The sequence below is a fragment of the Halictus rubicundus genome, chromosome 6, assembly GCF_050948215.1.
Source record: "Halictus rubicundus isolate RS-2024b chromosome 6, iyHalRubi1_principal, whole genome shotgun sequence".
Taxonomy (NCBI): Eukaryota; Metazoa; Arthropoda; class Insecta; order Hymenoptera; family Halictidae; genus Halictus; species Halictus rubicundus.
The window spans coordinates 6,074,652-6,089,524 of record NC_135154.1 but is presented as its reverse complement, the minus strand read 5'-3'; the positions used below and the strand labels follow the sequence as shown (position 1 = coordinate 6,089,524).

The following is a 14,873-nucleotide window of genomic DNA, read 5'->3' as shown; positions in this document are numbered from 1 at the left end:
CGTACATAGGCATTGCATGCAATGGCATTTTTCTGTCTACGGTTTGCCGACAGTTAAACACTTTTCTGCATTTCTTTTGTAAGATCAAAGCCTTATATTCTGACAATCTTAGCCTAAACTAAGATAACTGAGAACAGAAACGCTCTTAGAAAGACTTCAAGCTTTGCCGGCAGCTTCTTCGTTTCTGCAACGCTCCAACGTGGAAACACAAAGAGTACTTGCCTCGATTAGGATCTTGTTGATTCACGAGTTAATCAATGAATTCTTTCATATGAAATATTTATGTCACGCTTTTTTGGAATTAGATTTACTGATTTCGCGGGTAATATTAATGAACTTCTTAGTAATGCGCGTTAAATAGACGCCGCGTAAAGCGAGTGCTTCCGTTCTTGGTACTCGGAAAAATTTCACCGAGTGAAACCTTGTGACGCCTCTCTGCCTTCCTGTCCGAGCATTGACGACCTCGTTAGATCAATTTGCTAACGTTTTGCACCCACAAACCGACCGTTATTATACCGCCGATAAATTGACGGCGTGGGTCGCGTTGAATAAACAGGAAATTAGAAACGTATTCCTGCCGGCTGACGCTTTGCTTATTTTATTGGGTTTCATTGGAAAATTGCGGTCCCAAATTGGACCAATAAAGCCGAGCAGAGTTGATCCTGAATTTCTACGCGAATTTGTTGCCCGACGTAAACACGTGTATGGTGTTTCACGATTATTCGGATGAACAAAGACATTGTACATGTTTCACGGGATAATATTTTGTCGAAATACACCATTTCTGCCGTGCCAACGCATTAGCAATCCTGCTAATCGGTTTAATTCGCTGTGGTATACGATTTATCTTGTTACAAAATGTTCGCGATAGTTTGAAAATGGTACGGTTAAAACGAAGATAATACTACAGTTCTAGGGAACGAAAATTCGTTGTTATTTGTCGGAATACAGTTCGTTGCTGTTCTTTCGATTCTCCACTTGTCAAAGCTTTTCAAAGCTAAAGAAATCGTTTGAGTGAATCCGCGCGATGCAAAGATTAGTAGTACAATGGCATTGCAATTAGTAATTCCGCTATGTGGGTACTTCATGAGCAAAACCAAGGTCGGTACTTATGCTTCCTTTCCTTGCCCTCGCTATTTATTAGCACATGTCCCGATCTCTACCGATACCCCTAAATGGATTTCTTAAATGATTATAGCATTTCACGTGCGATATTTTAGTTAGAAGAAAAATCCAAAGGGGAAAGTGATTTCTAAGAACTGTTATATACCCTAAGCGTGTCTGGACGCAGCGTTTTGCGATCTAAACTCCATTCGTCGTAACACCCTGCTTCCCTTTTCTTTTCACTTGAGAAGAAAGAGGAACCTATCTTCCGTAGGCGCTGTACCGGAAATAATTTAAATAAAAATTTCGAAACCGTTAATGGTAATCAGTCTAAACGGAGCCCCGCGTATTTGTTATTGCTAATTTACAGCTGCAACAAACCAGCTGGTAGAAACTTATTTTTAGCTTTCGAAAGACAGTCTCCATTTCGGAATAATCTGTGCAGATAAGAGTAAGAAAGTGGACGCGATAGTGAAACACAATGGCAAATCACTTTCATTCGGAGGTTGATGACAAAAGAAAGCTGCACCGCGACTGTACTCTCCCGTAAATGAATACATACTGTGACGGCAGTGCAAGACACGAGATAATAGTCTATAATGTCACTTGCAATTGTGAAAGTGATCTTCAATGGCCAACAACTCCGGCGTTCATGATTCGAGAATAATTCGAGTTTCTTTAGGACGAGAGCCTGAGACGTAAAGTGTTTAATCGCCACGAGGCTTTATCATAGTATTGATCGGTTATTCCGGGGCCATCTCGACAATCGTTTCACCTAAATAATAAGGAAATCCGTTGGCATTGATTTGATCACAGAATTAAAATTATGATCCCAGTTTGGTATTACTCCTCCCAATTATTGCATAGTAAAGGATTACCCTCCACGGACGATGTCTTCGTTACATTCTGAGAAAAAAGCTCGCAACACTTTATTTGGCACAGCCTGTATATTTGATGAACGTACAATCCCATTTATCAAGGTTTTAATATGTCAGTGGCGTAATATTGCCGCTGATATAAATGGATTTTCCTCCGCGAGCGGCAGTGAAGAGGCACGGACACAAAAGAAGAATGTCGAGAATCAGAGGAATTTGAAATTGCCGGGATAAAAAGGTGTTAAACGAAAAGAACGTGTTTACGAATATTTCTTTGCGAATCGTTGTTAATCAAACTCGTGCGTACAACGAACACGAATTCACAGTTCTTTGCAGATCGAATTTCGAATTTAATTAATATTTGGATATTGCCAAACACTATTTACACGTCCGAAATTCCGAAAATGATTTATTTCGTTAGAAAAAATCCTGAAATTGTTTGGTTTCCTAGCTCCCCTTAACGCCCACTTGTTTACGTGTCCAGAAGCAACCTGGAAAAAGATGAGGAATAACTTTTTAGGGAGCTTAATAATTTTCGAGGTGTTAGCGAATGGTCCAATTAGGTGAGGCTAATGGGTTTCTAGCTCTGCGTATCACGTGTTAGGCGTGCGTGTGTATTCCATAAAATTGTTTTATTTGAGGGCGGCTGCGTGCCGGGGACCCCGACGAAACGAGGTCCCGGCCCGTTTCAATTCGGCCCGAAAATGTTTATCTAAACACGTTAAGTGAACTCGAGGAGCGTCGTTATGTTCGGAGCGGGAAAGAATATCGGTCTTGTTCCTCAGCGTGTTCATTAGTATTCTGGACGATGCGTTCCTAGTGGTGGACTGTGAGGCGCGTAAAATGGGTCCCCCAATCATAATTTCATTCCAGATGCGAATACCGAGTGTGCTCTTAAAAGCACAACACGATAAAAGGAAGTAGCACCTTGGAATTTTAAGCGTCAAAATATGCGGCCTTTTCTGTCCGTTTCCTTAATTGCATACAGCCCCGATAAATCACAGTTCGCGCGGGGACGTTTGCCACAATAAATCAAATTCCAACAAATTTCTTCTTTGCACGTAAACAGTTGTCGCGCCATAATTGGAAGCCCTCGTTACAGCAGCTATTGCTGGTATAGAAAATGTCAGTTACACTGCTTCGCATAGTTACAGTGAGTGTAAAAAGTATTCGTACACCTCTTGTAGGCTTAAGAAACCATGTACTTCTCTATGTAATTGCACACATGTTTATAAAACGAAACATAATTGTAATTTTTATATATTTTAACTGCATACTGTCATATAAATATACTTGAAAAAGTTTAACGTTAACGAGAAAAATTAGAAACTAAAAAAAGCAAAAAGTATTCGTACGTTATGGTTTAGCGGGACCCGACAAATAATCAGACAGGGTCTTTGATGCACAGTCTAGTGGCAACCTTCTGTAAAACCAGTCAATTTTTATAACATTCGGTAAAATGGGTCGTAGAGGTGAGGAAACAAGTGAGACTGAAAGAAAAATTATTATACAACTGCATAATCAGTGCAAATCATTGCGAGAAATAGCAGAAACAATTAATAGGCCGCACAGCACTATACAAGGAATTATAGATCGATATGGTGAACGAAAAACGAATAAAAATAAAGCGAAATCTGGTCGCCCTCGAAAACTTAGTTTACGCGATGAACGTTTTATAGTGCGTGAAATAAAAACAAATCCTAGTTTTTTTTTTGTTATTAAGCTATACAACCCCACATGGGATTATTAGCAGCATGCACATGGCTGTGCATGCTAACATTACATTACATAGGTGACTTACAAAACTAGGATTGAGACAATATAATGAGCATTTTCGAGTACAAAATTAACATTAAAGATATAAACAGTGAGATTTAAGAAATGAGTGTATGAAAAATAGAGGGCAAAGAAAGGGTCCGCACAAAAAGGAGTCTATTGTATAGGGTGGAAAGAACCCCTTGTTGCAAAGTTTGCGAATCAAAGCGTCTCTGTTATTGTCAAAGATTAGACACTGCCATAGCACATGATTAGGATCCTGTACCAGACAACCACATGGACAACCTGTGTCAGCAGCAAGTCTAATCTTAAAAAGGGAAGCCCTTAGTTGATAGTGTCCAGATCGAAGTCTATTAACCCAGCAAATGAATTCTCTAGGGAGCCTGAGGTGAGCAAACCAAGGTTTAGGCCCAGAATGATAAAATGAGCTGAAAAATTTTGTGCCCTTGAACCCTGCTTCAGCGAGAATAAAGTTTTTGGTTAGCTCTCTAGCTTGCTTCCTAAAGCTAAATCCTAAAGTTAGTGCCCCTAAGATCGCTGCTGAGCTTGCAAACAACGCTGGAGTAAGTAGCAATATTCATAATTGTTTACGACATAATGAATACCACGGCCGAATTGCTCGCAAGGAGTATTTATATTTACTGATGAAAGTAAATTTAATGTTTTTGGCTCTGATGGCAAGTGTACGGTCTGGAGGAAGAAAAATACAGAGCTACAAAAAGAAAATCTACTAAAGTTTATGGTTTGGGGTTGTATGAGTGCTGCTGGAGTGGGGTCATTACACTTCATCGAGGGAATCATGGACCACAAAATATACATAAACATATTAAAAACCCATATTGTAAGTAGTGCAGAAAAAATGGGTATAAAAGACAACTTTATCTTCACTCAAGACAATGACCTCAAACATACATCACGCAACAGAAGAGAGTGGTTGCTTTATAACACACCACAATATTTGAGAACACCTCCGCAATCACCGGATATTAATGCGAGCGAAAATTTATCGGATCTGCTTGATAAAAAAATCCGAACCCGGCATATTTCAAGTAAAGAACAATTAAAACTTTCTCTTCAAGAGGAACGGTGCAATATTACACACGAAATCACATCCAATTTAGTGGATTCAACGCCAAGAAGACTGGACGCAATTATACAGTCGAAAGGCTATCCAACGAAATATTAATTTAATTTATTTTCGCAAATTATAACACATTTATTGCTGTTACGTGTACGAATACTTTTTGGGTGCTAATTTTGAGACTTCAGACTGTTTTTAATTTATTTATTTATGTCACATTTTGTAGTTGAAACATATAACAACCGTAATTGTGTTTTTGTTTTATAAAGAAATAAATAAAATAATAATAATATTTACTTGGGCAATGTAGAGGGTGTATAAAAATTATGTGTCACGACCACCATAGCGTGATTCTACAGCTCTGGATCGGTGGAAATCTGTTAAAAAAATGCACCGCAAAATTCACCTTGACCTTGGAAATCAAGGTCAAAGTGTCGACAAATTTTCTTTCATTGCATCGTATAGTACTCATCACTCAAATTTTTCGATACTTTGACCTTAAGTTTCGAGGTCAAAATGAATTTTGCGGTGCATTTTTTTCACAGATCTCCACCGATCCGGAGGTGTAGAATCACGCTATGATGGTCGTGACATATAATTTTTATACACCCTGTACAGGGTGTCCCCGCAAAAAACTCCCCGCAAAATTGACCTTGACCTTGAAAATCAAGGTCAAAAAAACAAAAATCTTTTTTAATCGTGTTCTACTGGTCATAAGGATCAACTTTGTGAAAGAAACCATGGGTCGCATCTCAACCGTTCTCTTAAAAAATGATGTTGCATTTCTTATAATTTTTGCAGCTTCTTTATTTGTAAATTTTTTACATCCAGCGCCAATATATAAGTAAATAGCATACTATCATACAGCGGGTACCATCAGTAAGCTATCTCGTTGGGTATGAAATTATCATAATCATGATACTTCTATTTCCCTAACGACAGAATCAAAGAGAGAAGCTGCAAAAATTATAAGAAATGCAACATCATTTTTTAAGAGAACGGTTGAGATGCGACCCATGGTTTCTCTTCACAAAATTGATCGTTATGACCAGTAGAACGCGATTAAACAAAAAACAAATTGTTGTTTTTTGACCTTGATTGTCAAGGTCGAGGTCAATTTTGCGGCGAGTTTTTTATGTCAACTTCCACCAAATCGTAGGTGTAGAATCACGCTATGGTGGCCGTGACATATAATTTCTCGACACCCTGTACAAACAATTATCCCGGGTGTCTGACAAGTAACCACCCTGAAGAGAGGTTTGGAGTGGCGATGCGAGAGTATCGGTAGAAACCGATGGAATATCGGCGGTCGGTCGTCGAAGCGCGAAAAGCACAAGCAATGCTCGGTACGGTAAGACTCACCCAGTGTCCCCGATGTAATCCAGCATCCGTATCTTCAGCATCTCCGGGGGGATCTGGCGTGCAACGTCACATACACGACAACTGTAAAGAGTGCGCGGCGGTCGGTGGCTCCTGGGAACCGCGGAATCTTTGAGCTCGCGTAGCGAGGCAGCATGGAACGAGCAAGGTGGCCGATATCGAGGTAGGTGTATAGACTCTAATGCGAGGAATCAAACGGTATCACGTCCCCGAAGCCTCGAATCGAAAACGCTTCTACGTGACTCAGCCTCGTAGGACCTGTGTACGGTGTGCGTACGTTGTGTATGGCGTCGTATGCGCTCGACGGATCTTTCAATCGCGTTATCGTCCACACTCGAATCCGTCGCGGTCTCCCCTATGTATCTTCTTCGCCTTTTTCTCGGATTCCTTCGAACCGCCGACGAACCAGCAAATTATTTATCCGGTGCGCAGCCTGTGCGCTTCGTTCCCGTGCACACACACACGCACACACACAGCCACCGCACTCGCCGAGAGCCGATCTTTGCACTCAATCTCACTCGCGATCCTCGCGTCCAATGATTAATCTCGAAATTCGAGCTTGGACACGGCGTATGCGGAACCGGGGTCCTGCGAGCTGCGAGCGATACTCAATTATCCAACGCGTCACATTTAGCCGACGTAACACTGTTTCCCATATTCGTACCGCGGAGAAACACGGCCGACCTCGTTCCACCGGCGACTTCGACGTGTATTTATTCGGTGCCCTGTCGTATCACGGAAAAAGAACACAATGATTTCTCGAATACGGTAGAACCTGGCTCGTCGCACGGCAACTCGAAATGCGTGGGAAAAATCGGGGTTACGCAACCAATCGTAGCTATTGGTAGCGTAGATGTTCGTTTGCTTCTGCACAGCCACCGCAATCCCCACCACCAGATCCTAGAGGATCTTGCACGCCTCGCGGTGGGGGTCGCTAAGTAGCTGGCAACCTAAGAGGATTCCGCGCCATAAACGAGGTTCTACTGCACTTTTTCTGAGCATTCTTTCTTCGCACCTTGACAAGTCGAAAAATTAACCGTCGTACAATTTTTGAAACGACTTGAAGATCTCTTCTCCTCAAGTTCGAGTTATCGAGGTTCCATATAATCTATCCTTGCGTAACAGCTAGAAGTCTTTTATACGTAAAACGTAATACTTTCTTCAGTCTCGGTTATTACGTTTGCTTTAAGACGGTGACACATCCGTATGTAAGAACCACACGGTTGCTCAAATGCAAAAAATGACTGGACTTGAAGCAAAGCAAAAAGAGGAAAGACTGTCCTTCACCGGAAAGAGAACAAGGATTCTTGAAAGGAAAAGCGAGGATCCCGTTGAATGTGTTTTCTGTGGCATTTGTTCTCTGAATCCGTAAAAGGATGGATCAGGTGCTTAGAATGTCACGACTGTGCTCGTACACATGAGCCGGAGGTGACGAGCACGATCGAGACATTGCTCATGTTCTGACATGTGTTAAATAGTTGCATCTTATAATATTAGGACCTTGAATAAGTTCTCGCTGTTTCTTCAAAAATGGCAGTAGCAGTACCCCGTTCGTGGAATTTCGAATGGTAACACACATGCAAGGCAGTAGTGTATCTAACCTTAAATTTCAGTGTATGGTAGTTCACTTTAGTGTAAACAAAGTAATTTTTTCTTAGTTCTGAAAATGTCTACTTTTGTGCCAAATAAAGTGTATTTGCGGGGAATTTTATTGCACTACTTTATTCAAAAGAAATCTGCAGCTGAAGCACATAGAATTCTTGTTGAGACTTATGGGGACAATGCTTTGTCGGATACGACATGCAGAGACTGGTTTCGACGCTTCAAAAATAATGATTTTGAACTTGAGGATAAAGAACGTTCTGGCGCACCGAAAAAATTTGAAGACGAAAAGTTGGAGGAATTACTCGATCAAGACCGATGTCAGACGCTAGCAGAACTTGGAAAAACATTACAAGTAGATGAGTCAACTGTTTCATAACGTTTAAAAGTTTTAGGAATGATCCAGAAGCAAGGACATTGGGTAAAAGCTTTTATTTTGTAAAAGAAACAGCGAGAACTTATTCAAGGTCCTAATAGATATGGTCGTCAGCCTTCTATCTGTTAATGTGTACTCTCCCGGTTTTGTTTAAAACGTATTCGCAATAAAGAACGTTTTCTTATCGTTCCTCTAGCTGCGATAACTTTCACGAGAATACACAAGAAATCGAATCTGTTTTGGCACGTTAGAGAATGTTTCAATAATAATTTCAGTTGTGGTCGAGCAAGCCGAAAAGACGATTTTCAAGCTCTTTTTTGACAGTAAGCAGAATTTTAACATAAGAAACCTATTCGAGAAAAGAGGGATATCGACAGTTATGAAAAAAAATGTTACGGATACATGATTGAAGTCGAGGGTTTCAGATCATCTTTAAAATAAATATGAATTGAATAATGGATCCATAAATGAAATTTGATGTGTACACGTAATTCATGAAATATTCATTCTTCTAATAGTATCTCTTTATACTTTTAAACTCTGGAAGATAAGATTAACCGTTTGGTTAGTGCGTGTTACTATAGCGGTTTCCCGTTAACTGATCTTTAGAGGTGAAACGCGAACACAGTAGCTCTCTTTTGTAGATTATTTCTATAACTAGATTGTGGACGTATTTACACAATTTCCTGTTTTTGAATAGAGAATTTGGAAAACCGACACCCATTGGAACGGATATAAAATTAAGAGTAACACAAAACTCGTGAAGAATTATGTTACAATTATTATTTCATTGTGTTTTCTGAAGTTTTTTACCGCGAAGGGATTGACTAAATTCTACTCGTACATGTACAGTGCAGGTAACCGTACCTGCATTTAATTGTTTCAGAATAACTTTATATAAAGACATATCGCGATTATTGTTCGCGCGTGTAAGATTGTTAAAGGCTCAGAGGCAACTATGAATCGGATCGCGCGTGTAGCATAACCTCGATAACAAAACGACGCGCGACGGTAATAATAGGTAAAGTAGTACAAATGGTCAGACCTACATCCTACTTTATAACTTTTTTATGACTTCCCGCTTGGCCACATTTTCCGTTCAACGTTAGCATTTCTTTTGTTTCTTGTCTCAACTTACACGAGCGCACGTGCGAGGGAAACCATAACTCACCATTTAAATGTAATGCAAGAGAGAGAGAGAGGGAGAAAGTGAGTACAATTTTTCAAAGGAAAAGTTACTTCAAATGGCCCCCGGAATCGCCCCTTTTGAGGTAGTACATTATTTGTTAGGCACCCTGTATATTTCTACATATTTTTCGTTATACCAGAAACTCTTTTATTATACACAAATATTTACTATACTTATAGTTAAGTGGCATTATTTAAGATTGCTTTAGAAGCAGCTTGTATAAATGGGAGCCCAATTTAAATTTTGTGTAGGGTCCGCTAGAAGCTTAATCCGGCCCTGCGTGTCATCCATATTTAAAAATGGATTATTACGCAAATACAAGTGAATATATCAAACATTAATATCTGAAAAATGCAAGACGCTTGAAGGACTACTCAGTGTCATACTTGTCAACTTTGAAAAATGAAATAAACTTTACTGCAGTGTTTAAGCATAATAATAGAGAGAGAGAGAGAGAAACGGTTGGAATATGCAAAAATAGATTTGAATAAACCGATAGACCCGGGGCTATTTTACATAAAATTATTAGGGGAAAAAAAGCCGAGTACACAAGTACGTTTTTGACCTGCTTCGTGTAACTCGCTTTGGGAGTCAAGATAAAGCGCCTCGCATAAGGGAACGTTTCGTCCGCATTATCGGAAACGGGAGGCGGCTCCTCGCCGAGCATAGTCATTTAAAGGAAGAGAAATCTTCACTGGTCCGAGATCCGAGGAAGATTTCTATTGCAACATTTACATTTAACGAATGATCCACTTAAAGAAGTCGATCGACCGGCCGGTGATTTATGCGGGAGAATGTTGCAAGGGGAACGGAAGACATTTCAATTACGTTATCGGCGAGCAGAAGCGGAGTCCACGACGGGCCCAGCTTCTTCGCCATTGAACATTTTCCAGTGTTTATCTCGGAACGGAATGATCCGCTCGAACGCGCCTCGACGACAACAACCAATTTTACGATTTACCTGAATCCGAAACCTTCCCCAATAGCTGCACTGTGCTCTTCGAAATGATTTCTCGAGCCTCATCTTTCCAACGTTTCAACCGCCTTATCGGTGTTTCAGGGTAACTGGGCTGACTTTAAATTTCCGCCAGACGTCCTCGCGACACTTGCGAATATCAATTACGCTCCGCTATACCGGGTGACTCGTCGAAATTCGGTCACTTTAAAACATTCGGGTAAATCAATACTTTCTGGAAATAAATTGCTTCGAAACAACAAACTTCTATACCAGGAATGCGCAATTTTGTCTTAATTTGGGACATTTGGTCCCCACCATAGTGGCCATCGTCTGAGGAGCCATCACTGTTCTATACATTCGAATGATCAGAGCGATTGACCTATTCCTCGCTTCCAATGTGTAGCTTCATGTTATAAAAAATTTAGACAATACAATAATTCATGTTCCATACAATAAGTCCACACATGTCTCGCTGAAGAGATATTTAAATTTTCCTTTTTGACAACCTGTTCGTCGCGAATGAGTATAATATTTCGGTGGGTTATTACCGAACGAGACACCCTATACAAGCACAGACTATTCAAATCGATCCACGCGAACGTCTTCGAAGCTTTAGGCGATACTTGAAAGTGTTTCGGAGGGAAGATAAATGGCGTCGAAGGAAACATCATTTTGCAAGCTGGAATGATCGAGATAAAACAACCGTGTCGCCGAGGTATTCATAAAGTAAAAAACTTTCGTAATACCGGGTCCAAAGATGCTTTGTATCCGAGTTGTAAGAAGTTTCTGCAGTAAACACGGACGGACCTTGAGTGACATGATGCCTGAATCGCTGGGAGTCTCGAATAACAAGGACTCGCGGACTACTCTCGAGTAGTAATTGAATTGCCCCGAGTCTCCATACGTTAAATTTTCAGGGAGCAAAGGAGTCTCGTCACACGAAGACAATCTTCGAAATGTTTCGCGCGATCTCTCCGCCAATTTGAAGAAGATACCGAAGTTTCGAGGATAAACGGTGACTCAGATATTGTCTTCGATAAAGGTTCTTCTTCGCGCATCCGGAGAAAAAGGATCCGGCTTTTGAAGGACGTCGCAAATTAATTCTCGTTCGGCCGACATTTTTGATCCGGGTCTGACAAATCGAAGCTTGTTAGGATAATGAACATTTCTGATTCGTCCTACTGTTACAGGCTTTTACACTATTTGAAGGAGCCCGAAATATTATACTTTAGAAATCATGGCAGTTGATGTAGTCTCCTACAGTCACTAATTTATTCTCTTAGCTGAAAATTTGATGAAAGAAGAAGATACTTCCCACAAATCGAAGAGTACAGTCCGCTTTGATGCAAGTATAATTCACTTTGTAAGAGTTAATTTTTTGTTACGCGATATTATTCCTTGTAAGACTTTAGATAGGAGCGTTTCCATGGATAGTAAACTTTTATCCTTTTCGTAAATTTTTTAAATTTCCGCAGGATATCTCCGTAGAATAAATGGTTCTATCGTGCCATTTCCAGCATTACGATTAACATACTCTCGACAAGATTGTGAAAATACGAGAAAACTGTAGCATAATGTCAGAAATAGAGTGCCGAGCTTTGCTAGAGGAACTGTACGCACGGATCACTTGATTCTATAGGGCTTGGTACTCGCATGAATGTACGGGGCTCGTTTAGTTAGGCTGCGGCGGTTGATTAATGGAATGCGATGACACACATTTTGTAGGAAGTTGCTGCTTGACTACGTAATAGTGCGAGTGCGCGCAGGAAAAATGAGTGGCGCGAGTCTTGCGCGAAAAGGCCCTCCAAACTTATAATTAATATTGTAATAGATTTTGAGCACACGATAACCTCTCAAAGTTTCACGGCCCTCTTCCGCGTGTTCACGATAATGAACTTTGTGCTTCGAAAGAACATTGACAGCAGTGATTTCTTTTGTTGCCGGGAGCCTCGTTAATTAAATCGTCAACTGTTCCGAACTTTCGAATGCAAACTTGTAACCCGGGGCAACAAAGTGAAAAACGGTTTGATTAAAGTCAGCTTTATTTTACACGTTTTGGCATTCGTATCTCGTAGCTAAAATCGCATTAATATTATCAACGTTTGTTACAAAAACAAAATGGAACTCGTGAGTTCGCCAGGTTCGCAATATTAACATTTTAATTTGAGAAATCAAACGCATTTTTAACGCTGACCTTTTAATTATTTCAAAACCATTAAGTTCAGTTTTTGCTAAACCAGGGGTCACGAAATGAAAAATGAATTGTTATTAGAATAGTTAGCATTTTATTAATTTCCTAGCTTTCGTATGCACAGAAACGCAGTGATATGCATCCACGGTTGGGGAACAATGAAAATTCATTAGTCGCGAACACTCTAGAAATTTCATTCTGTTGGAGGGAATATCTCATAAAATTTCACGCTAATTACCCTTTTCCATGAGTGCGCACTGTACACTTACAATATACCGTATATTTACGGTGAACAGTGATAACTTCGTTTCAGTTTAATCCGCGTACAGCTCGTTTCGAATTTTCTTCGAGAAGTGACAGAATTTCGATAAAAGTCTTTCAACTTTCCATCTTCTTCGTTGGACAGTTCTACTGTTAACACTTTGTTCGCTGCAATTACACGTTTCGCATTCCAGTGGAATTCAAACTGCCAGGCCAAAATTTGAATTTTATTACGAAAACTTTCTCGTTTTCATTGCGAAAACGACAACAACGAACGAAGGGGGTCAAAAGCGAATTTTTCAGAAAGGTCAGAAAATTTTATTTTGTGCATAAAGGTCTGTAATCGACTTATCAGCAGCTTAACACGTTGACTGCCATGTCACTCATATGTGGGTGACGGAATTATTTGTCCAGATTTTGAAATTAATTTTTACGTTAATATATTCATTGCACCAAATTGAATTAGGATCTGTGACATTCGAGAAAGTTGGAGGACTACTCAATATCACACATTTAATTTCTTTCAATTTTTATTTTATTGAATAAATTATTTTGATTTTATGGAATTTTTGAGGTTTCTAATTTGGCGGTCAAAGTGTTAAATGTTATCTGCGAGTAACGGTCTCATTCTCGACGTTTGGTCGGACAGTCGAACTTTCTTTTGTCAGCCATTGTACATTAATATATGCAGGTCACATTTTTCTCCTTCGCGTGGCTCATATACAAATAACGATCATCCGAAAGCCTCATTCAAAATTCGCCTAACCCCAAACGTATATCCTTGGTCCTTCTTCAAAACAAACAGAACTCGAAAAGAATTTTAGTCGAACGGTTCGTTAGGATTAGGCTCCGTCGACGAATGCAGTTTAATTGTGCGGAGAATGTAAATACCCGTAACTGGAAACTTTGAAATGACACGATAATTAAATTCTCTCTTGGTTTCACAGTGCTCGCGTAAAAGGAATTTCTTTCGACTACGTTCCAAACCAGTCACATTATTGCGATCGGTTTCAATGCCCACGAAAATTTGCATTGGGCCAATAATTCCTTTCGCCGCCAATTAAAATCCGTTTGGTAGACATTTCATCAATGCGAGTGCCATTTCGAAATTTCAGTGCTAAAACTTTCGAAGCATTCTAATTACGAGCTTCGCTTGTGGTCGCTCGTCGACATCGTTTAGCATTGCTGGTTAAAGCAACTCATTTTTAAAACTGTACATTATATCGAGCAGTCGAGAAAATCTTATAATTGTCAATAAAAAAACGTAGAAACTGTACTGATCATAGAGTCCCGCTTTCATCTAGTGAATTATTAATAACAAAGCAGATAACTGCAAAAACGATCTCAAGATAAGGGGTTAATTTCGTATAAAAGTAGCAGGAGTCGATTCCCCGAGATTTCTACTCTTCGGAATAAATGAATTTATTGATTTGCAGGAAAAGCAACTTTACGGTTGAAAATATCTGCAATGAGTCGGTTCAGGTTGTCGGGCAGTTGTAACCCTAACCGATAGAAATCTCGCGAGGCTGGCATGGCGGGGATATCGAGAAACGTCAACCGCGTCCGTAGCCAGGATGTCGTACAATCAGGCGTTCCCTTTGAGAATCACGTTGCATCGGTTTTTGCCGTTCGTTCTTTCGTCGTGTTTCGAGAGCAGGCTCGTTATTGGAGCATAATCTAGGGGGTAGGTATACCGTACGACGAGACCAGTGTCCAAGGCTGACTCGTTACGCGTTTCGCCGAATCACGTCACCGCGATTACACGTCCCAAGATACATCAAGATCCCGTTATCGTTTGCGATCGATTAACTCCGCTGATGTAGTTCTCGGACATCGGCGGCATCGGCTTCGGCATCGGTATCGGCTTCAGCTTCGGCCGAGCGATCGCGGACACGGAAGGAACTTTCTTATTCCTCCGTTCCTTTTTCTGCGCTTCGGAGTCTTCTAGCGCATGGTGGCCAGTCGTTGCAGTCGTTGCAGTCGTTACAGTCTGTTGGGATCGGCCGAGACCACTCGAGAGCAGTTCCCTCGGGAAACACGCGATGACAATAGACCGTTCCTCTCTTTATCCTTCCTTCCT

The 14,873-nt window shown here is 40.5% G+C and overlaps 1 protein-coding gene across 3 annotated transcripts in view; it reads right to left on the bottom strand.

Annotated features, from left to right (window-relative positions):
- The window catches only part of LOC143355104 (rap1 GTPase-activating protein 1), a 203,107-nt gene that overhangs the window by 154,815 nt on the left and 33,419 nt on the right, over positions 1–14,873 (bottom strand). The window contains exon 2 of one of the 3 annotated variants that reach the window (XM_076789619.1): positions 6,199–6,941. The exons of the other annotated variants lie outside the window; for them this stretch is intronic. Within the exon in view, the coding sequence (XP_076645734.1) occupies positions 6,199–6,239 (41 nt within the window). The 5' untranslated portion in view covers positions 6,240–6,941. The remainder of the gene's footprint in view (positions 1–6,198; positions 6,942–14,873) is intronic. 3 annotated transcript variants of the gene reach the window in all.